This window comes from Oncorhynchus kisutch, linkage group LG10, assembly GCF_002021735.2.
Source record: "Oncorhynchus kisutch isolate 150728-3 linkage group LG10, Okis_V2, whole genome shotgun sequence".
Lineage (NCBI taxonomy): Eukaryota > Metazoa > Chordata > Actinopteri > Salmoniformes > Salmonidae > Oncorhynchus > Oncorhynchus kisutch.
In genome coordinates this window covers 11,975,455-11,997,005 of record NC_034183.2, presented here as the reverse complement: position 1 = coordinate 11,997,005, position 21,551 = coordinate 11,975,455, and the positions used below count along the sequence as shown (strand labels likewise).

Sequence of the window (21,551 nt, the reverse complement as noted above, 5' to 3'; positions counted from 1 at the left end):
GTAATTTGCTTTCTAATAATCATAATCTTTTCCTCAAAGAAGTTCATGAATTTATCACTGCTAAAGTGAAAGTCATCCTCTCTTGGGGAATGCTGCTTTTTAGTTAGCTTTGCGACAGTATCAAAAAGGAATTTCGGATTGTTCTTATTTTCCTCAATTAAGTTTGAAAAATAGGATGATCGAGCAGCAGTAAGGGCTCTTCGGTACTGCACGGTACTGTCTTTCCAAGCTAGTCGGAAGACTTCCAGTTTGGTGTGGCGCCATTTCCGTTCCAATTTTCTGGAAGCTTGCTTCAGAGCTCGGGTATTTTCTGTGTACCAGGGAGCTAGTTTCTTATGAGAAATGTTTTTAGTTTTTAGGGGTGCAACTGCATCTAGGGTATTGCGCAAGGTTAAATTGAGTTCTTCAGTTAGGTGGTCCTCTGGCGTCCTTGGGTAGACAGAGGGAATCTGGAAGGACATCAAGGAATCTTTGTGTAGTCTGTGAATTTATAGCACGACTTTTGATGTTCCTTGGTTGGGGTCTGAGCAGATTATTTGTTGCAATTGCAAACGAAATAAAATGGTGGTCCGATAGTCCAGGATTATGAGGAAAAACATTAAGATCCACAACATTTATTCCATGGGACAAAACTAGGTCCAGCGTATGACTGTGACAGTGAGTGGGTCCAGAGACATGTTGGACAAAACCCACTGAGTCGATGATGGCTCCGAATGCCTTTTGGAGTGGGTCTGTGGACTTTTCCATGTGAATATTAAAGTCACCAAAGATTAGAATATTATCTGCTATGACTACAAGGTCCGATAGGAATTCAGGGAATTCAGTGAGGAACGCTGTATATGGCCCAGGAGGCCTGTAAACAGTAGCTATAAAAAGTGATTGAGTAGGCTGCATAGATTTCATGACTAGAAGCTCAAAAGACGAAAACGTCATTTTTTTCTTTGTAAATTTAAATTTGCTATCGTAAATGTTAGCAACACCTCCGCCTTTGCGGGATGCACGGGGGATATGGTCACTAGTGTAGCCAGGAGGTGAGGCCTCATTTAACACAGTAAATTCATCAGGCTTAAGCCATGTTTCAGTCAGGCCAATCACATCAAGATTATGATCAGTGATTAGTTCATTGACTATAATTGCCTTTGAAGTAAGGGATCTAACATTAAGTAGCCCTATTTTGAGATGTGAGGTATCATGATCTCTTTCAATACTGACAGGAATGGAGGTGGTCTTTATCCTAGTGAGATTGCTAAGGCGAACACCGCCATGTTTAGTTTTGCCCAACCCAGGTCGAGGCACAGACACGGTCTCAATGGTGATAGCTGAGCTGACTACACTGACTATGCTAGTGGCAGACTCCGCTATGCTGGCAGGCTGGCTAACAGCCTGCTGCCTGGCCTGCACCCTATTTCATTGTGGAGCTAGAGGAGTTAGAGCCCTATCTATGTTGGTAGATAAGATGAGAGCACCCCTCCAGCTAGGATGGAGTCCGTCACTCCTCAGCAGGTCAGGCTTGGTCCTGTTTGTGGGTGAGTCCCAGAAAGAGGGCCAATTATCTACAAATTCTATCTTTTGCGAGGGGCAGAAAACAGTTTTCAACCAGCGATTGAGTTGTGAGACTCTGCTGTAGAGCTCATCACTCCCCCTAACTGGCAGGGGGCCAGAGACAATTACTCGATGCCGACACATCTTTCTAGCTGATTTACACGCAGAAGCTATGTTGCGCTTGGTGATCTCTGACTGTTTCATCCTAACATCGTTGGTGCCGACGTGGATAACAATATCTCTATACTCTCTACACTCGCCAGTTTTAGCTTTAGCCAGCACCATCTTCAGATTAGCCTTAACGGCGGTAGCCCTGCCCCCCGGTAAACAGTGTATGATCGCTGGATGATTCGTTTTAAGTCTAATACTGCGGGTAATGGAGTCGCCAATGACTAGAGTTTTCAATTTGTCAGAGCTAATGGTGGGAAGCTTCAGCGTCTCAGACCCCGTAACGAGAGGAGTAGAGACCAGAGAAGACTCGGCCTCTGACTCCGACTCGCTGCTTAATGGGGAAAACCGGTTGAAAGTTTCTGTCGGCTGAATGAGCGACACCGGTTGAGCGTTCCTACAGCATTTCCTTCCAGAAACCGTGAGAAAGTTGTCCGGCTGCGGGGACTGTGCCAGGGGATTTATACTACTATCTGTACTTACTGGTGGCAGAGACGCTGTTTCATCCTTTCCTACACTGAAATTACCCTAATGATTGCGTCTGAAGCTGGGCTTGCAGCACAGCTATTCTCGCCGTAAGGCGAGTACAGCGACTGCAATTAGAAGGCATCATGTTAATGTTACTACTTAGCTTCGGCTGTTGGAGGTCCTGAAGAATCGTGTCCAGATAAAGCGTCCGGAGTGAAAACGTTGAGGGGAAAAAATATATATATATATAAACGGTAATTAAAAGTAAAAACCGTAAAGTTGTCAGGTAGCAAAGTAGGTTGGCAACAAAACGCACAGCAACTCGAAAACAAGTCTGCAAGTTGTGACCGGAAATATATCTATATATCCCCATATCTTTCTCCTCCCCACTAGGCACGGCCATCCGCCACTGCAGCGATGAGAACGGCTGGCTGCCTCCCAATCTCTTCAACTGCACCTCTATCACCTTCTCTCAGCTGAAAAAAGAGGTATGTCTTGATTTAACCTTTATTCAAACCAGGAAGTCCCAATGAGAGTAAAACCCTCTTTTATCATTGAGACAACTGTCTGACCTCTGACGTCTCCCTGACCTCTGGCCTTCAGGACGAGGAGTTGCACCTCAACAGCTCCAGGATGGACGGTGAGAGGTCAAAGGGCATGGCCAGCATGCTGCGGAGCGCCACCAACCGCACGGAAGACCTCCAGGGCAACGACGTGAAGACGGCCTACAGCCTCCTGACCCGCCTGCTGCAGTACGAGAGCCAACAGCTGGGCTTCGACATGGCCGCCACAAGAGACATTCACTTCCATGAGGTGGGCCTCTGGAAACATGCTTCAACTAGTGTTGAATGTTTAGTGCCATTCGGTGCCTTGTAGTGGTCTTTCTCAGCTCTCAAATAATTTGTTGAGCTTGAAGTGATAAGATAGACAGGATAGTTGTGGAGTTAGCTTGTTCATTGACCTTAGCAACACTACTACTTACAATGACGTCAGGAAGTCATACACTCTTAGAAAAAAGGGTTCCAAGAGAGTTCTTCGGCTGTCCCCACAGGATAACCATTTTTGGTTCCAGGTAGAACTCTTTTGGGTTTCATGTAGAACCCTCTATGGAAAGAGTTATACATGAAACTCAAAAAGGTTCTACCTGGAACCAAAAATAGTTATTCAAAGGGTTCTCCTATGAGGACAGCCGAAGAACCATTTTAGGTTCTAGATAACACCTTTTTTTCTAAGTGTAGAAATATACCCTCAAATAGTTCTCTATCATATGTTTACCCTAAATGTTCTCTCACAGTATTCCCGAGACTTGCTCAAAGTTGAATGAATGACCCACATTGTTAAGCTCAACTGCTTAAGGATCCTACTAGCTTTAAGTCGCTAATAGTTTCCACAAATCCTGCTTATAGCTGGTGGTACCGGTTTGCTAAGAGCCTGTTTTCCCAGTTGGAGATTTCTCCCCCTATAGAAAATGTGATCTAGAGCCTATTATGTGTAAGTAATACAGCGTAATGATTAGCATGTTTTCTATGAGCTTTATTAAGGCTATGACCATACTGGGCGCTGATGGCTAACAGTGTGCATTCTTGGCACCAGCTCTAGCTCTTTGGGATGTGTTAGATATCAGAAGGTGCATCTGGAAGGGTTTAAGGGGTCAAGAAACAATTTAAAAAGAGTGTATTGGGTTATTGAGCCAATGGGAGTAGCAGTTCCCCCAGGGGTGGTGAGGTGATGTGTGTACAGTGACCCCCCACCCGCCTTCCTTTATAGGACAACTCTCCTTTCCTTCTTTTGTTTTCTTCATTTATCTCTGTTCTGTTGGCTTTGTTTTCACGTGCTTCATTTAGGATATATGATACCGATTATGCATTCTGTTTGTCTCTGATGTATACTGGCCACACAGAGTAGTGATATAGATGTGATATAGGTGTATGACATGCCCTGTTAATGTTCTAGAACATGGTTCGAGCGGGCAGTGCCATCCTGGACCCTGCTAACAGAGGACACTGGGAGCAGATTCAACGTTCCGAAGGTGGCACAGCTCTACTACTGCACAGCTTCGAGGAGTACGCCCAAGCCCTAGCCCAAAACATGAGGAAGACCTACCTGAAACCTTTTACTGTTGTCACGGAAAACATGAGTGAGTCCATCTGCAGTGCAATGACACAATTATTTTGTTGCTGTAACATCATTTTCATTACTAATTAATGTACAGTAAGGTTACATTGTGCATTTCAAACAACCTACCACCAATACCTCTTGTGGAGACAAGCATAATTATTACACATTCTCTCTCTCTGTGCTCACAGTTGTTTCTTTGGATTACTTGGACCCGTCCAGGCCAGAACGGACAAACATCCCGCATTTCCAAGAGATCCAGGAGGCCTATTCCAAAGAAATGGAATCTTCTGTCCGCTTCCCAGAATTCCCAACACAGCAAGAGCAGCCAGAGGAGGTTAAAGGTGGGATTAAAGTAGTAGTGCAGCATAGACATTTTGTGGTTCATTATGTCACTTTCACAACGTAAATAGTTAATTAAGGAGGCAATCTGTGATTGTGACACATTTTTTTACTATTAAATTATTGATATATACTCATTCATTATTGAAGATTATAACTTAGACTCTCCATTCTCATCTTTCAACTGTTCGCTAAAACAATGGCGCAGTAGCCACTTTGTTATTGTTTCAACTGCAGATTGACCCTTTAAGTCTGAGCTGTTGTACTGTATAAACAGTTGTTCAAGTTTTTCAACCAGTCTGGTAGAGTTTTTTTATGTGAGAATCATTCATTCATTCATTGTCATAGTATCGGTTTCAATCGTTATAGCGGTCTCGATAGCAGCAGCCACAGACGCAACAGCCATAAACGCGCCCCCTGTCCAGGCTGAATCCACCACCGTGGGTCACCAGGTGTCTGCCAAGAAAATGCGTCGTCACGCTGAGGTCCCAGGCCCTCTCCCTGTTGCCGTGGTGATCATCTATAGGACCCTGGGACAGCTACTGCCTGAGAATTACGACGTTGATCGCAGGAGCCTGAGGTATTGTTTACCACTGGGAATGCTGGGTTTGGTTTTTGTCTAGTTTTCCTTGTGATAGATGTTTTTATGCTACCTCACTATAGGCCAGGGATGTGGCTATAGGCCAGGGATGTGGCTATAGGCCAGGGATGTGGCTATAGGCCAGGAATATGCAACTTTGAAGGGTCTGTGTACCCACATCCACACCTAGAGAACAAAACATTTTAGCGGCCCTCTTGACAGCGGAGTGAAAAAAATATTCTTTAATTTTCTGTCAATCTTAAAATGTTCTCATGGGCGTAGAGCAAAGTGTACAGTTTTAAAGTTTTAAAGCAATTCTACACATTTTGCCGTGGGGCGGACAGAAGATTTAGACTTTTTTTTATAACAAATTTAATGCAATTCTACAAATTTTGCAATGGGGCAGAGAGAAAACTTTGCAGTTTTTAAAATGATAACTTAGTGAGAGTGACTAACAAAATCAATGGGGCCCTCTGATCGGTAATTTGACCATGATTACTACAAGTTTAGACAGCTGGCTAGACTACTGTATCAATCAACAACAAAAAATGACCTGACATGGGCTAATTGAGTGACTGTCAGTGACTAACATACCAACGGGAAAAACTTCTGTTACGCAACCATATTTTTTTTATTTTTTATTTTTTAATTGGGGGGGGGCCCTGCTATAGGCCCTTGTGGAAAGTCACTCTCGACATGAACTTCTCTTGGATGACTAAAGTCAATGTAAACATAAATGTGTGTGTTTAGACTCCCCAAGCGGCCCATCATCAACACACCTATTGTGAGCACGGTGGTCTACAGCGAGGGGGTGCCCTCAACCTCTCTTCTGGCACAGGCCATCACACTCGAATACACACTACTGGAGACAGAGGAGAGGACCAAACCTGTCTGTGTCTACTGGAATCATTCCATCCCGTAAGGAAAAGCATACCTATCAATACTCTACCTCAGATCGTGAATTTAGAATGGAGTTTAGCTAGATTATGTTCAAGAACATACAGTACCTGTCAAAAGTTTGGACACACCTACACATTCAAGGGTTTTTCTTTATTGTTACTATTTTCTACATTGTAGAATAATAGTGAATACATTAAAACTATGAAATAACACATGTGATATCATGTAGTAACCAAAGAAGTGTTAAACCAAAATATATTTATATTTTTAGATATTTCAAAGTAGCCACCCTTTGCCTTGATGACGGCGTTGCACAATCTTGGTATTCTCTCAGCCAGCATCACCTGGAATGCTTTTCCAACAGTCTTGAAGGAGTTCCCACATATGCTGAGCACTTGTTGGCTGCCTTTCACTCTGCTGTCCAACTTTCCACACCATCTCAATTGGGTTGAGAACTGGTGATTGTGATTGTGGACCAGATGGGATGCGGTATCACTGCAGAATGCTGTTGTAGCCATGCTGGTTAAGTATGCCTTGAATTCTAAATAAATCACTGACTGTGTCACCAGCAAAGCACCATCACACCTCCTCCTCCATGCTTCACGGTGGGAACCACACATGCGGATATCATCCATTCACCTACTCTGCGTCTACAAAGACACAGCGGTTAGAACCAAACATCTTACATTTGGACTCATCAGACCAAATGACAGATTTTCACTGGTCTAATGTCCATTACTCATGTTTCTTGGTTCAAGCAAGTCTCTTATTATTATTGGTGTCCTTTTATAGTGGTTTCTTTGCAGCAGTTCGACCATGAAGGCCTTATTCATGAAGTATCATCTGAACAGTTGATGTTGAGATATGTCTCTTACTTGAACTCTGTGAAGCATTTATTTGGCCTGCAATTTCTGAGTCTGGTAACTCTAATGAACTTGGCCTCTGCAGCAGAGGTATCTCTGGGTCGTCCTTTCCTGTGGCGGACCTCATGAGAGCAAGTTTCATCAAAGCACTTGATGGTTTGTTTTTGCGACTGCACTTGAAGAAACGTAAAAAGTTTGTTGAGCTGTTCTTGCCATAATATGGACTCGGCCTTTTACCAAATAGGGCTATCTTCTGTATATCACCCCTACCTTGTTACAACACAACTTATTGGCTCAAACGCATAAAAAAGGAAATACATTCCACAAATGAACTTTTAACAAGACACACCTGTTCATTGAAATGCATTCCTGGTGACTACCTCATGAAGCTGGTTGAGAGAATGCCAAGAGTGTGCAAAGCTGTCAAAGGCAAAGTGTGGCTACTTTGAAGAATCTGAAATATAAAATATATTTTTATTTGTTTAACACTTTTTTGGTTACTACATGATTCCATATGTGTTATTTCATAGTTTGATGTCTTTGATGTCGAAATAGTAAAAATAAAGAAAAACCCTTGAATGAGTAGATGTGTCCAAACTTTTGACTGGTACTGTAAATCATATAAAACAATATCTATTTTGGCTCCAGGTTTCAAGGAACGGGAGGCTGGTCTGCCAAGGGGTGTGAGCTGGTGTTCAGGAACAGCACCCACATCAGCTGCCAGTGCAGTCACATGTCCAGCTCTGCTGTGCTCATGGACATCTCCAAGAGAGAGGTACCACCCAGAGCCTCCTACCAAACATTCAGTTATGGTGACTTAGCTTATGTTAACTTCTATTATTTGATCTTACCCCTGGCCATGCTTACCTCCTCAGCATGGAGAGGTCCTGCCCCTGAAGATCATCACCTACATCACGGTGTCAGCCTCGCTGGTGGCCCTCCTCATCACCTTCCTCCTGCTGGCCATTCTCCGGAAGCTCCGCTCTAACCTCCACAGCATACACAAGAACCTGGTGGTGTCAATCTTCCTCTCCCAGCTCGTCTTACTCTTCGGAATCAACCAGACTGAAAATGCGGTGAGACCCTAGCACACAACCCTGAGGCACACCCGAAAAACACTTTATTTTGTCTTATTGCATTATTGTATACTGTCGACTTGTCAATATACACTACATGACCAAAAGTATGCTCGTCGAACATCTCATTCCAAAATCATGGGCATTAATATGGAGTTGGTGCCCCACTTCTCTGGTAAGGGTTTCCACTAGATGTTGGAACATTGCTATAGGGACTTGCTTCCATTCAGCCACAAGAGCATTAGTGTAGTTGGGCACTGATGTTGGGCGATTAGGCCTGCATGCAGTCAGCTTTCCAATTCATCCCGAAGGTATTCAATGGGGTTGAGGTCAGGGCTCTGTGCAGGCCAGTCAAGTTCTTCTACACCGATCTTGACAAACCATTTTTGTATGGACCTCGCTTTTGCACAGGAGCATTGTCATGCTGAAACAGGAAAGGGCCTTCCAAAAACTGTTGCCACAAGGTTGGAAGAACAGAATCGTCTTGAATGTCATTGCATGCAGTAGCGTTAAGATTTCCCTTCAGTGGAACTAAGGGGCCTAGCACGAACATGAAAATCAGCCCCAGACCATTATTGCTCTTCCAACAAACTGTACAGTTGGCACTATACATTGGGGCAGGTAATGTTCTTCTGGCATCCAACAAACCCAGAATGGTCTGTCGGACTGTGAAGCGTGATTCATCACTCCAGAGAAAACTTTTCCACTGCTCCAGAGTACAATAGCAGTGAGCTTTACACCACTCCAGCCGACGCTTGGCATTGTGCATGGTGATCTTAGGCTTGTGTGCGGCTGCTCTGCCATGGAAACCCATTTTATGAAGCTCCTGGCGAACAGTTATTGTGCTGATGTTGCTTCCACAGGGAGTTTGAAACTCGGTAGTGAGTGTTGCAACCGAGATGTTTTTTTTAAGAGCTATGCGCTTCAGTACTCGGTGGTCCCATTCTGTGAGCTTATTTTGCCTACCACTTTGCGATCTTTGTCTATGGAGATTGCAATCTCTCTATGAAGATTTCCAATCTTTGTCTATGGAGATAGCCAATCTTTGTCTATGGAGATAGCCAATCTTTGTCTATGGAGATTGCAATCTCTCTATGGAGATTTCCAATCTTTGTCTATGGAGATAGCCAATCTTTGTCTATGGAGATAGCCAAATCCACAAATTTGAAGGCATGTCCACATACTTTTGTACATATGGTGTACCTGCAGTCTACCCCCATCCAACCCTTCCCGCCGGGGAAAGGCCATTCTGTGCCATATCTGCCAGGGCACCAAGGCCATTAACCAAAATAGACAATTAAATTGATTTGAAAACCAAAAAACAGTAGCTATTCTGTTAAGAAAAACACAAGTGTATGTAAATAAATAATTAGCCTACATGTCAAAGTGAGTAGGTGATAGCCTATGCGTATTGGCTTCAGCCTGCCCTGTCCAGGCCAATGCTGACATGAGGAAGGCTAGTCCCCCTTGAGTACATTTTAGTCATTTAGCAGACACTCTTATCCAGGGTGACATACAGGAGTAATTAGGGTTAAGTGCCTTGCTCAAGAGCACATCAACAGATTTGTCAGTTAATTGGCTCGGGGATTCAAACCAGCAACCTTCCGATTACTGGCCCAACACTCTTAACAGCAGTGCTAAGTGGCTTTATCTTTGACAATAATAGTTCTGTGTCTGTTTGGCAATATGTGGATTTGGCCTCAGCCATTGCGCTGTGTTCTGTTGTTATAGATTAGCAGTTACTGAACCAGACTTAGTTCACAGACAGCTTAAATAACAATTAGCACAGTTGGCTTTCAAAACAGTGGCTTTAATCATCTTTCCCTACCTCTCTGTCCCTCAGTTCATGTGTACAGTGGTAGCCATCCTGCTCCACTACTTCTACATGTGTACGTTTGCCTGGATGTTGGTGGAAGGCCTCCACATCTACCGCATGCTGACTGAAGTCAGGAACATCAACCATGGCCGCATGAGGTTTTACTACGCCATTGGCTGGGGCATTCCTGCCATCATCACCGGTGAGTGAGAGACACACACACGCACACACACGCATGCATGCATGCAAAGACAGAGAGGGACACAGATGCAACATAATCAACATAAACAACATAATCTGGAAGCACATGCTCACTGTGTGTGTTTTTCCTCTCTTGTAGGCCTGGCAGTAGGGTTGGACCCTGAGGGCTATGGGAACCCAGACTTCTGTTGGCTTTCTGTCCACGACACACTCATCTGGAGTATCGCTGGGCCCATCGCTATAGTAGTACTGGTGAGTGTGTATGTAGACGCTGTTGGACTATACTGGATTGGTTCTGGCCAGAGGATTATGTTACTCATCTCCGTCTCATGTATCTCCCATAGGTCAACATTGCTTTATTCTTCATGGCCGCCAAGGCCTCATGCGGAAAGAGACAGTGGACATTTGAGAAGTCTGGAGCAATGTGAGTACTTCGAGACAGGATAACCATGTAGGGTTAGAAAATAGTTAGCACGTAGCATACCATGTTGGCTGGATTCCATTCAAACATAACAAACATTTCCTCTCCAGCTGTTCCCTACATGTAGCCTTCCTCCACCTGTTGCTCCTCAGTGCTACCTGGCTCCTGGGCCTCATGGCGGTCAACAGTGACATCCTCTCCTTACACTACCTCTTTGCCATCTTCAGCTGCCTTCAGGTACTTGGCTTTTTGGCTTGTCAAAAACAGTGCTTCAAAAAGCCTTACTGTGGTTATATTTATCTGATGTGCAATTATCCATCCATCCATCTCTCTCTCTCTCTCTCTCTCTCTCTCTCTCTCTCTCTCTCGCTCTCTCTCTGTCTCTCTCTCTCTCTCTCTCTGTCTCTCTCTCTGTCTCTGTCTCTCTGTCTCTCTCTGTCTCTGTCTCTCTCTCTCTCTCTCTCTCTCTCTCTCTCTCTCTGTCTCTCTGTCTCTCTCTCTCTCTGTCTCTCTGTCTCTCTCTCTGTCTCTCTCTCTGTCTCTCTCTCTGTCTCTCTCTCTGTCTCTCTCTCTCTCTCTCTCTCTGTCTCTCTCTCTGTCTCTCTGTCTCTCTCTCTCTCTCTCTCTCTCTCTCTCAGGGTGTGTGCATATTCTTCTTCTACTGTGTTTTCAACAAGGAGGTGAGGACCAACCTAAAGAACATCCTCACAGGGATGAAATCCATAGTGGAGGAGCCTACTGCCACCCGCTCCACTCTCCTCACAGTGAGTACACACCAAATCAAATCAAATCAAATCAAATTTATTTATATAGCCCTTCGTACATCAGCTGATATCTCAAAGTGCTGTACAGAAACCCAGCCTAAAACCCCAAACAGCAAGCAATGCAGGTGTAGAAGCACGGTGGCTAGGAAAAACTCCCTAGAAAGGCCAATACCTAGGAAGAAACCTAGAGAGGAACCAGGCTATGTGGGGTGGCCAGTCCTCTTCTGGCTGTGCCGGGTGGAGATTATAACAGAACATGGTCAAGATGTTCAATGTTCATAAATGACCAGCATGGTCGAATAATAATAAGGCAGAACAGTTGAAACTAGAGCAGCAGCACAGTCAGGTGGAAGTTGAAACTGGAGCAGCAGCATGGCCAGGTAGACTGGGGACAGCAAGGAGTCATCATGTCAGGTAGTCCTGGGGCATGGTCCTAGGGCTCAGGTCAGTTGAAACTGGAACAGCAGCATGGCCAGGTGGACTGGGGACAGCAAGGAGTCATCATGTCAGGTAGTCCTGGGGCATGGTCCTAGGGCTCAGGTCCTCCGAGAGAGAGAAAGAAAGAGAGAAGAAGAGAATTAGAGAACGCACACTTAGATTCACACAGGACACCGAATAGGACAGGAGAAGTACTCCAGATATAACAAACTGACCCCAGCCCCCCGACACATAAACTACTGCAGCATAAATACTGGAGGCTGAGACAGGAGGGGTCAGGAGACACTGTGGCCCCATCCGAGGACACCCCCGGACAGGGCCAAACAGGAAGGATATAACCCCACCCACTTTGCCAAAGCACAGCCCCCACACCACTAGAGGGATATCTTCAACCACCAACTTACCATCCTGGTTAGTTGGTCCATAGTCCATAGTTAAGTGTAGTATACCTGTACATTTCTGTTGAGAAATGAGTTCTGAGTTGTATCGGGCGGTAACCGAAATGTCACTTGTTTGAATCCCCGATCCGACTAGTTGAAAGATCTGTCAATGTGCCCTTGAGGAAGGCACTTAACCCTAATTGCTCTTGTAAGTCGCTCTGGATAAGAGTGTCTGCTGAATGACTACAATTTAGTTTATTACTTCTTTGTTTCCCCAGCGTTCACTGAACGCTAAGCATTCGTACACAGAGGAGGACAGTCTGTACCGTACGGCCATCGGAGAGTCCACTGCCTCCCTGGACAGCACAGTTAGATCAGTCTGCAGCTTCAGCAGAATCCAGGCCAGGTGACTTACTGGGTGGGAACTGGGTTCTACTTAGCTAACAGAATGTGCCGGGCTCATGTGATGCTCTATTAGCCGTTACAGGTTAGGTGCTGTTTGGCGTAGCACAGATAATATTCTATCAGCCTTAACTTGGCGATACTTCCTCAATTCCCAACATGGAAGACAACGAATGTCTTCTAAACGTCCATGTCAAGTGGCAGGGACTTGGTTTGAATTTAGAAAATTCTCCATGAAGTAATCCAACAATGTGTATGCCTCCATCTTGTCAATTTCAAATCTTCTCTCATTGATCGAGACAGGTGATTGTCATCATGACATGCCTCACTTTGGAGTGGAACCACCTGTCTCAATGACAACATTTGAGACAGACAAGACGGTGGTGGACACACTGTTGGACTACTTAAAGTGGAACTGACAGCACTTTAACTACATTGCAGATATAAAACAAACAGAAAATCATAATTTCAGTCAAAAATATCAAATGCCCAGTTTATACTACAAAATCAACTTCATAAGAGGTTTGAAAAATAGGTTCTATTTGACAGAAATATTCCATGATGTAGATTACGGCATTGTTGGCAGAATAAATAGATATACAATTCACCATTACATTTATTGGTAGTCCAAAAAATGTTGCTTTCGGGTTGTAAATCACAGCTGTCCATATTTTGCTGCCTCCACCCATTCGGGATGCACATTTTCAGTTTCAATTACTCAATATTTTGGATAAAAACTTACGAATTTAACTAAGGCTGTTATCCACAGTTAGCATGCATATCTCTTAGTTGTCAATCAAATGTATTTGGAATCGATCAAATGGGTGGGCAGGTATTTTCCATTCAGTTGTCATAACGTGGGTTGGGACAAGCATGCATTAGCTGGAAAGCTGCAGAAGGCGAGCAGGCTACTATTTCCCATTGTTTATCAGTGACATTTTCATGGCCAACTACGAACAGAAAACATTTCAGAGAGTTTATCTACTCTTGCCTCATTAGATTTTAGCTCATCCCTCTCTGGCTGACATAGATGTTTATTGTAGGGAGGGAGAAATAAGCTACCTGTTCATGGTTGTCTGATCAATAGGACTGTAAAGTTCCCAAATGTAAGAGGACACCCTTGGTATTTAAATATTTGTAGAAATCCATTCAGGTGTATTTTCTGTATTGTAAAATGTAAAAAAATTTAATAATAATTAATGTCTTATTCTTTCTGGGGGTGTATAGGAACACATTTTTATAAGATGTCATGACGATAAAACCCTGTCAGTTCCACTTTAGTGGAACATTTTTAAATTGAATTTAATAATGGAACGTTTTCTAAATTCAAACGAACCCCCTGCAACTAGACATGAAGGTTTAGAAGACATTAGATGTCTTCCAAGTCGGGAATTGAGGAAGTATCGACAAGTTAAGGTTTGTTGAAAATGATATTTTCTATGTCAAAAAGTACCTACCTAATAACACCCATCTGCCAGCTGGAACAGAGTGGTGGTCTGACGAGCCAATATTTGTAATGGCTAGGTTCTACTTAGGTTTGCAAAACTCCAGTAACCTTTCCAAAATACCCAGATTTTTCTAGATTTTCAAGATTCTGGATTTCATGCTTATTCCTTCCTGATTCAGGGAATCTTCCAACCAGAATTTCTGGAAAACCTGGGAAATTTAGGAAAGTTAATGGAATATCGTGACCACATTTCATACTCAAGTTATTATTTCTGTGCTCATCATGCCTCTTTCTTCCAAAAGGAACGACTCAGGGCAGAAGCACACAACATCCTCCGGCTCAGCCAAAAAGAGTTCCCATGGGGAGGGAGACTCCTCCATCTTCCTCCGCAAGTGCTCCAAGAGAGATGGTACAAGTCCTATATAGTTACATTGAGTGTCATCAAATTTTATTGGTCACATACATGTGTTTAGCAGATGTTATTGTGGGTGTAGCAAAATGCATGTGACAGGGAATCTTAATGCATCCGAATGTCTCAATAATTTACGTGCCATTGGCTGCTCAGGCCTATAGAGTGGTGAGGAGAAGGAGTCTACCGTATCCGGAAGTGAATTCACCATTCATTTTCGGGATTCAGGGTTCACTCAAACACTTAAGCTTTGTTTTACTATTAACTGTGACAGCTGATTTCGGGATTGTATATCAATTCGCACTTAAATATTAGTCATCTGATGTATTTGTTTCAGTCTCTGAATTGTTTAAACAAACTTTTCGCCACCAGCTCTTGATATCAGGGCATAAAAACTACAATCTGTCTCCTGAATTAGCCTAGTGAAGGAGAAGCCTTCCCAGCTTCTCCTTCACCCATATCCAGACAGCAGATGTTCTGAAAGAGCTGCAAAACCTGGAAACGTACAAATCAGCTAGGCTAGACAATCTGGACCCTCTCTTTCTAAAACTATCCGCCACCATTGTTGCAACCCCTATCACCAGCCTGTTCAACCTCTCTTTCGTATCGTCCGAGATCCCTAAAGATTGGAAAACTGCCGTGGTCGTCCCCCTCTTCAAAAGGGGTGACACCCTAGACCCAAACTGTTACAGACCTATATCCATCCTGCCCTGCCTATCTAAAGTCTTCGAAAGCCAAGTTAATAAACAGATCACTGACCATTTCTAATCCCACCGTACCTTCTCCGCTGTGCAATCCGGCTTCCGAGCCTGTCATGGGTGCACCTCAGCCACGCTCAAGGTACTAAACGATATCATAACCGTCATCGATAAAAGACAATACTGTGCAGCCGTCTTCATCGACCTGGACAAGGCTTTCGACTCTGTCAATCACTGTATTCTTATCGGCAGACTCAATAGCCTTGGTTTTTCTAATGACTGCCTCGCCTGGTTCCACAGGTACCACAGGGTTAAATTCTCGGGCCGACTCTTTTCTCTGTATCAATGATGTCGCTCTTGCTGCGGGCGATTCCCTGATCCACCTCTACGCAGACGACACCATTCTGTATACTTCTGGACCTTCCTTGGACACTGTGCTAACTAACCTCCATACTAGCTTCAATGCCACACAACACTCCTTCCGTGGCCTCCAACTGCTCTTAAACGCTAGTAAAACCAAATGCATGCTTTTCAACCGTTCGCTGCCCGCACCCGCCCTCCCGACTAGCATCACCACCCTGGACGGTTCCGACCTGGAATATGTGGACAACTATAAATACCTAGGTGTCTGACCGTAAACTCTCCTTCCAGACTCATATTAAACATCTCCAATCCAAAATCAAATCGAGAATCGGCTTTCTATTTCGCAAACAAAGCCTCCTTCACTCACGTCACCAAACTTACCCTAGTAAAACTGACTATCCTACCGATCCTCGACTTCGGCGATAGCATATTCAAAATAGCTTCCAACACTCTACTCAGCAAACTGGATGCTGTCTATCACAATGCCATCCGTTTTGTTACCAAATCACCTTATACCACCCACCACTGCTACCTGTATGCTCTAGTCGGCTGGCCCTCGCTACATATTCGTCGCCAGAACCACTGGCTCCAGGTCATCTATAAGTCTATGCTAGGTAAAGCGCCGCCTTATCTCAGTTCACTGGTCACGATAACAACACCCACACATTCCAGCAGGTATATCTCACTGATCATCCCCAAAGCCAACACCTCATTTGGCCGCCTTTCCTTCCAGTTCTCTGCTGCCAGTGACTGGAACGAATTGCAAAAAGTTGGAGACTTTTATTTCCCTCACCAACTTTAAACATCAACTATCTGAGCAGCTAACCGATCCCTGCAGCTGTACATAGTCCATCTGTAAATAGCCCACCCAATCTACCTACCTCATCCCCCTACTGTTTTTTAAATGTACTTTTCTGCTCTTTTGCACACCAGTATCTCTACTTGCACATCATCATCTGCTCATTTATCACTCCAGTGTTAATCTGCTAATTTGTAATTATTCGCTCCTATGGCCTATTTATTGCCTACCTCCTCAAGCCTTTTGCACACACTGTATATAGACCTTCTTTTTTTTTTTTTGGCTAGTTGAGAACACCTTTATTTAACCAGGTAGGCTAGTTGAGAACACCTTTATTTAACCAGGTAGGCTAGTTGAGAACACCTTTATTTAACCAGGTAGGCTAGTTGAGAACACCTTTATTTAACCAGGTAGGCTAGTTGAGAACACCTTTATTTAACCAGGTAGGCTAGTTGAGAACACCTTTATTTAGCCAGGTAGGCTAGTTGAGAACACCTTTATTTAACCAGGTAGGCTAGTTGAGAACAAGTTCTCATTTACAACTGCGACCTGGCCAAGATAAAGCATAAAAGAAAGGCACACAGTTAAAAAAGTTAAAGTCAAGAGGTGTGAATACTTTCTGAAGGCACTGTATACCTGGTCCCGAGCTCGCTTTCCCTGACTAAACTTGCTGGCTAGCTGAACTATGCTAGTTTTAGTCCTCATTGCTAAACTTCATAAATACTGTACCCTCGACTTCAAAACCCATTTGCTACCTATACAGTCATGTAACTAAGAAATTTGCTGGAAAGAAACTTGTAAATTATTATTTTGTTGAATAGTGATGACTGGTTCCAGCTATCTGTTGTAAGACAACGGTGGTGAATTATATCATTGCTACGCAGATCCAAGTTCAGTTTTGAGATTTACCAATGTCACTAGTGAGAGTTAGCAGGACGTTTCTGAATGGTCTTGGAACTGTGACAACGGACAGCCTCTCCCCGCCTGGTTCGATGGGATATGTAGTGATTTTGCCAACACAGCCAGATATGCACACTGTCTTGTACCCTTAACCATTTGTAAACTGACTATCATATTGGTTGATTAAATCAGACTTTATTAATATAATGAGTAATCCAAGAATGTCCCAAGTTAATTGACACGAGAAAAAAATAGCAACTACGGTAATCAGAGTGCTAATGACTACAATGAATGGCTAAACTATTTCCGAACACTATGGGTCCGCGGGGCACCTCCTCCTCCTCACCACTCTATAGTTCAGCGGTCAGAGAGTAAGTTATAGCTCCTGTGTTTCCATGGTAACAGATTCGGACTCGGACAGTGAGCTGTCGGTGGATGAGCACAGCAGCTCCTATGCCTCGTCCCACTCCTCAGACAGTGATGATCACAGAGAAAGCCGCAAGCATAGGTGGAACAACGAGAGACCGTCCCAGCACAACACACCCAAAGGTAGACTCATGTTCAAACACACACACACACACACACACACACACACACACACACACACACACACACACACACACACACACACACACACACACACACACACACACACACACACACACCTCATATATTTAAAAGTGTTTATTTTTTTACTGTATCTGAAGTGGATACAGTGGCCAATCACGTGAAGCCCTACTGGCCAGTGGAGCTGCCGACAGCCAGTGAGAGTGAGGAGCCCTGCGGGGTGGAGTTGCTGCGTGTGGAGACCACGGTCAACGTGGAGCTCCACCAGGACAACAAGATCAACAGGGAGTCCCTCTACCAGAATGATAGTGCCCCTCCCAGTTCACCTGACTGCAACCAGACAGAGAAGAGAAGGGGTGAGCGAGCGACAGAGAGAGAGAATGAGAAAGAGTCGTCACTAGCTCCCATAGCCACAAAGTCATAAACCCTGCCCATTTCTACAAATGTTCTTCTTAAATTCTATTTGAAAAATAACCCAATATTAACCACACTACTAACCTGAAAATTAATATCAAAAAGCACATTTTTTGTAGCAAATGTTTACTATGGAATCTGACTTTGTGGCTATTCTAATTCTAAAAATTCTAATCTAGTACCTAAAATGTTATTCCTATCCAAATAAGGTGCATGTGTCTGTTTGTGTGTGTGTGTTTTCTTGTATAACTGACTGGGGTTTGTGCATTCACCCTCTGCGTTTACAACCAGGCATTCTGAAAAACAAGATCAACACCCCTCCTCCCCTGACTGACAAGAACATGAAGAATCGCCTGCGGGAGAAACTGAGTGACTACAACCCCCACAGCATCTCCACCAGGACTACCCCAGTCCCACCGTCTCCCGTCTCCTCCCATCTACGCCCTGTAATCGGAGGCAACGGGGTCCTCATCAAATCTCCGCCTCGCCTGCCCGTGCCTCCACACCCTCCGTTGTCTCCATGGGACCTGCGCAATGGGGTTGTCATGACAACGACGAGTACGATGATGTCACCATTAGTCAATGGGGTCAACGGGGTTCAAGACGCCCAAGACTCGGACTCCGAGTGAGTGTTTACGAGATATTGGTGGCCATGTTGCATTTCTAACAGATATGTTGGATAATACGTCAGTCACTTTTGACTTTAGCAACTCTCTCTGTCTCTGTCTCTGTCTCTTTCAACAGCGGTAGCAACGAAACCTCAATCTGACCTGGAGGGAATTCCAGATAGACAACCAGCTCTCAAGGCAAGAGGGGCTACAGCGCCGATACCATGCGTGCTGTTCAAAGGTCACTGTGGGGCCCCTAAGCTCCTATGGAGACCAGTGTTAGCCCAGGCAACTGCCTGCCTGAGAGAAAAGGGGAAGAAAGGAGAGAGCCTGAGAACTACATCTCCCAGCATGCAGCAGCTAGTTGGAAAAACAAAACAATGCACTTCACGGCACGGCTAACAAGTGGCGCTGTCTGTAGTTGTTCATTGCGGATGGCAACTGACAGCAGGTTGGGATTGAGGACTTTTCCAGGACCAGATGTGCCATGATGTGATATTGACCTCATGAATCAGTAAGACATTCACCAAGTGCCCAGCTGTTTGCCCACAGAGACAGAAACGTCCAAAAAACAAATCATTGTCTTTGGTCCGTGTAATTACTTTGTAGATATTTTGTATTTTTACTTTTTGGACTTGTTTATAGGAAAGGAATAACTAAGCTGTACATTGTAAGTAGTGTATTGTAATGTCATATTATTGGGAGAGCATGTGTAGATATGACAGTCAACAAGGTTTTTTACAGATGTTTACGAATTGTTTAAAGAAAACAAAATGCTGCCATCCGCAGCATGTAAACTTCCAGTCTGAAAATACTCTACTGATAATATGATTTTGAAGTATTCAAACACTCGCATAGTAAGTCTAGTAAAACAAAAGCCATCTTAAAATAGTCATTCTAACATAGGGAGACATGTTCATCTCCGTATTACAGTGAAGGTCTTGTACATTCCAATTGTGTCCTGATGGTTGAATGAGGAAAACGCACTGAAATCTTAATACTGTCATTACAGGTTCCAGTAAATGGCAGAGTAATATAGAAATCAATTGCTACTCTTGAGTGCTTAGTAGAAAATGACAGTATGTGCCTTTTGATTGTTACCATGCTGCCTCATTGTCACCCTTTTCACATTGTGCTTCTGAGTTTGTGTAGATCCTTATATTACTTCTACACATCATCTCTGGAGATTCTATCGCCAAGTGTTCAGCCAGTGACATGTCTGTACTCTTGATTTTTAACTCTTTAGAATAATATGTTGCAGTATTATTTCCAAGGAAATCATATTCATTTTAAGTACCAACTGTGTGCCTTTCTCTCTGCCTCCACAGAGCATAGTGTCTAAACCCAAGGTAACCCCTATTACTAGTTTTAGTATACCGACATCCCCTTTCCCATTCCCCTGTTGAGCTGTAAACACCCGTGTACATGATCTAGTTATAATACTGTCATCCCTCAGTCCGTCTGCTATTTCATGTTTATAGATGAGCCATATCTCTTTAAAGCTGATATTGTGTCAGACACTGGAATCATTATTGTAACATACACGTATTTATTTTTTGTGAAAAGACACTGGCAATCAGACTAAAATAAACCACATTTGGATTTTTTTCCCTTACTTTTTTAATTGTTTTTTTATGTGTTTCTTGTGTCATTAAGAATTGATCGGTATATGACATACAGTATTTGTATGTTTTCAGAATGGCCTGTCAAGAGGTTTGGATAAGGGGTAAACGAAATGTGCAAGCATTTAGGCTTTTTTCAAACAGACATTTTATTCAATGGCTTCTCTTATTTACATCAGTAAAAAGCAATATCTAGTAACAGGACTCGTTGATACGCCTCATGCTCATGAGCCTACCCATAGAGCCCATCTGACTGAAGTTTCTGTACTCTCCAGGCCTCATGTACATCATCCTGCCTCTGTACTGGGGCTGCTCATACATGAGCCAGTGGCCGTCCATAACGTTGCAGGACATGCAGTTGTTCATGCGGTAACGATCCATGATGCTGTCACAGTCGTCCATCATCTCATGCATCTGACTTCCAAAGTTCTCCCTCTCGTAGATCCTCATCCTGAAAGATCCTCTGTGCTGTAACATGATGAACAACATGTTTTAGGGAGAAATTGTGAACTGTAATGCTAAATGTATCACGCATGTATAGAAGATTGTAGTCATACTGACTAATGGGCATAGGTGTATGTTGTACAACAACAAAGAAGACTACGCGGTAACTAACAAATCTGTGTGTGTTAGTAGGCTTACCATGGGGATCATGCGGCAGGACATGATGTCGGTCATTCCCATCATGCGCTGGAAGTCAGAATACTCTCCCCTCTTCATGAACCACTGGTTTCCCATGTAGTTGGAGCGGTCGTACACCATGAAGCAGCCGCTCTCAACCCTGCAGGACTGGCAGCGGCTCAGGTAGGAGGACATGTCAGGGCAGTCGCTGCTGCACTCATAGGAACGACCCTGGAAGTTCCTGTCCTCGTAGAAGGTGATCTGAAAATAAGAAAGAATCATTTCTATTTACCATTTAAACATACAAAAACACATTGCTACATGTTGGGCCTTGCCCAATCCCACTGACAATCAGCTTTCTGGGATTAGGGTTGTGCTCTGACACTAGAGTACTAAAGTGCACTCAGTGTAACAAGCTAGGAACATAAATACGCTAAATATAATACTTACTCTGCTGTTCATGTTCATGCCGGTGGAGGTCATTTTGTCTCTCTGTGCTGCTGCTCTTGCTTGGGAACTGTTATCCTACTGGTTTAAAACCTTTCTTTTTATACCTGTGAACCCCATTGTACTCAGCAACATGGAATAGAGGGCCATAGAGCACTGAGGTCTGTCCACATGTCCAGG

At 43.9% G+C, this 21,551-nt stretch overlaps 2 protein-coding genes across 2 annotated transcripts in view; one reads left to right on the top strand and one right to left on the bottom strand.

The window, feature by feature from the left end:
- The window catches only part of LOC109897759 (cadherin EGF LAG seven-pass G-type receptor 1), a 94,122-nt gene extending 73,826 nt beyond the window's left edge, over positions 1-20,296 (top strand). Inside the window, exons 17-35 of the mRNA XM_020492309.2 lie at positions 2,572-2,666; positions 2,782-2,991; positions 4,132-4,315; positions 4,485-4,637; positions 5,005-5,215; positions 5,966-6,133; positions 7,627-7,753; positions 7,854-8,054; positions 9,898-10,072; positions 10,211-10,323; positions 10,416-10,495; positions 10,603-10,729; positions 11,131-11,256; positions 12,353-12,480; positions 14,226-14,332; positions 17,498-17,641; positions 17,800-18,015; positions 18,365-18,698; positions 18,818-20,296. Of these exons, the coding sequence (XP_020347898.2) occupies positions 2,572-2,666; positions 2,782-2,991; positions 4,132-4,315; positions 4,485-4,637; positions 5,005-5,215; positions 5,966-6,133; positions 7,627-7,753; positions 7,854-8,054; positions 9,898-10,072; positions 10,211-10,323; positions 10,416-10,495; positions 10,603-10,729; positions 11,131-11,256; positions 12,353-12,480; positions 14,226-14,332; positions 17,498-17,641; positions 17,800-18,015; positions 18,365-18,698; positions 18,818-18,842 (2,924 nt within the window). The 3' untranslated portion in view covers positions 18,843-20,296. The remainder of the gene's footprint in view (positions 1-2,571; positions 2,667-2,781; positions 2,992-4,131; positions 4,316-4,484; positions 4,638-5,004; positions 5,216-5,965; positions 6,134-7,626; positions 7,754-7,853; positions 8,055-9,897; positions 10,073-10,210; positions 10,324-10,415; positions 10,496-10,602; positions 10,730-11,130; positions 11,257-12,352; positions 12,481-14,225; positions 14,333-17,497; positions 17,642-17,799; positions 18,016-18,364; positions 18,699-18,817) is intronic.
- A 137-nt stretch (positions 20,297-20,433) lies between these two features.
- On the bottom strand, positions 20,434-21,495 carry LOC109897760 (gamma-crystallin M2-like). The gene is made up of 3 exons (XM_020492310.2): positions 21,375-21,495; positions 20,946-21,185; positions 20,434-20,771 (listed from the first exon to the last, which is right to left on the bottom strand). The coding sequence occupies exons 1-3, from the start codon at positions 21,405-21,407 to the stop codon at positions 20,496-20,498; spliced, it is 549 nt and encodes a 182-aa protein (XP_020347899.2). The 5' UTR covers positions 21,408-21,495; the 3' UTR covers positions 20,434-20,495.
- Positions 21,496-21,551: the final 56 nt, after the last annotated feature.

Excerpts from the sequence above, each read along its gene's own strand:
- LOC109897760 (XM_020492310.2), bottom strand. The coding sequence starts at position 21,407 with ATGACCTCCACCGGCATGAACATGAACAGCAGA. Across the intron at positions 21,186-21,374 it reads GCATGAACATGAACAGCAGA|ATCACCTTCTACGAGGACAG; the intron begins GTAAGTATTATA and ends TCTTATTTTCAG. Across the intron at positions 20,772-20,945 it reads CCTGCCGCATGATCCCCATG|CACAGAGGATCTTTCAGGAT; the intron begins GTAAGCCTACTA and ends ATCATGTTACAG.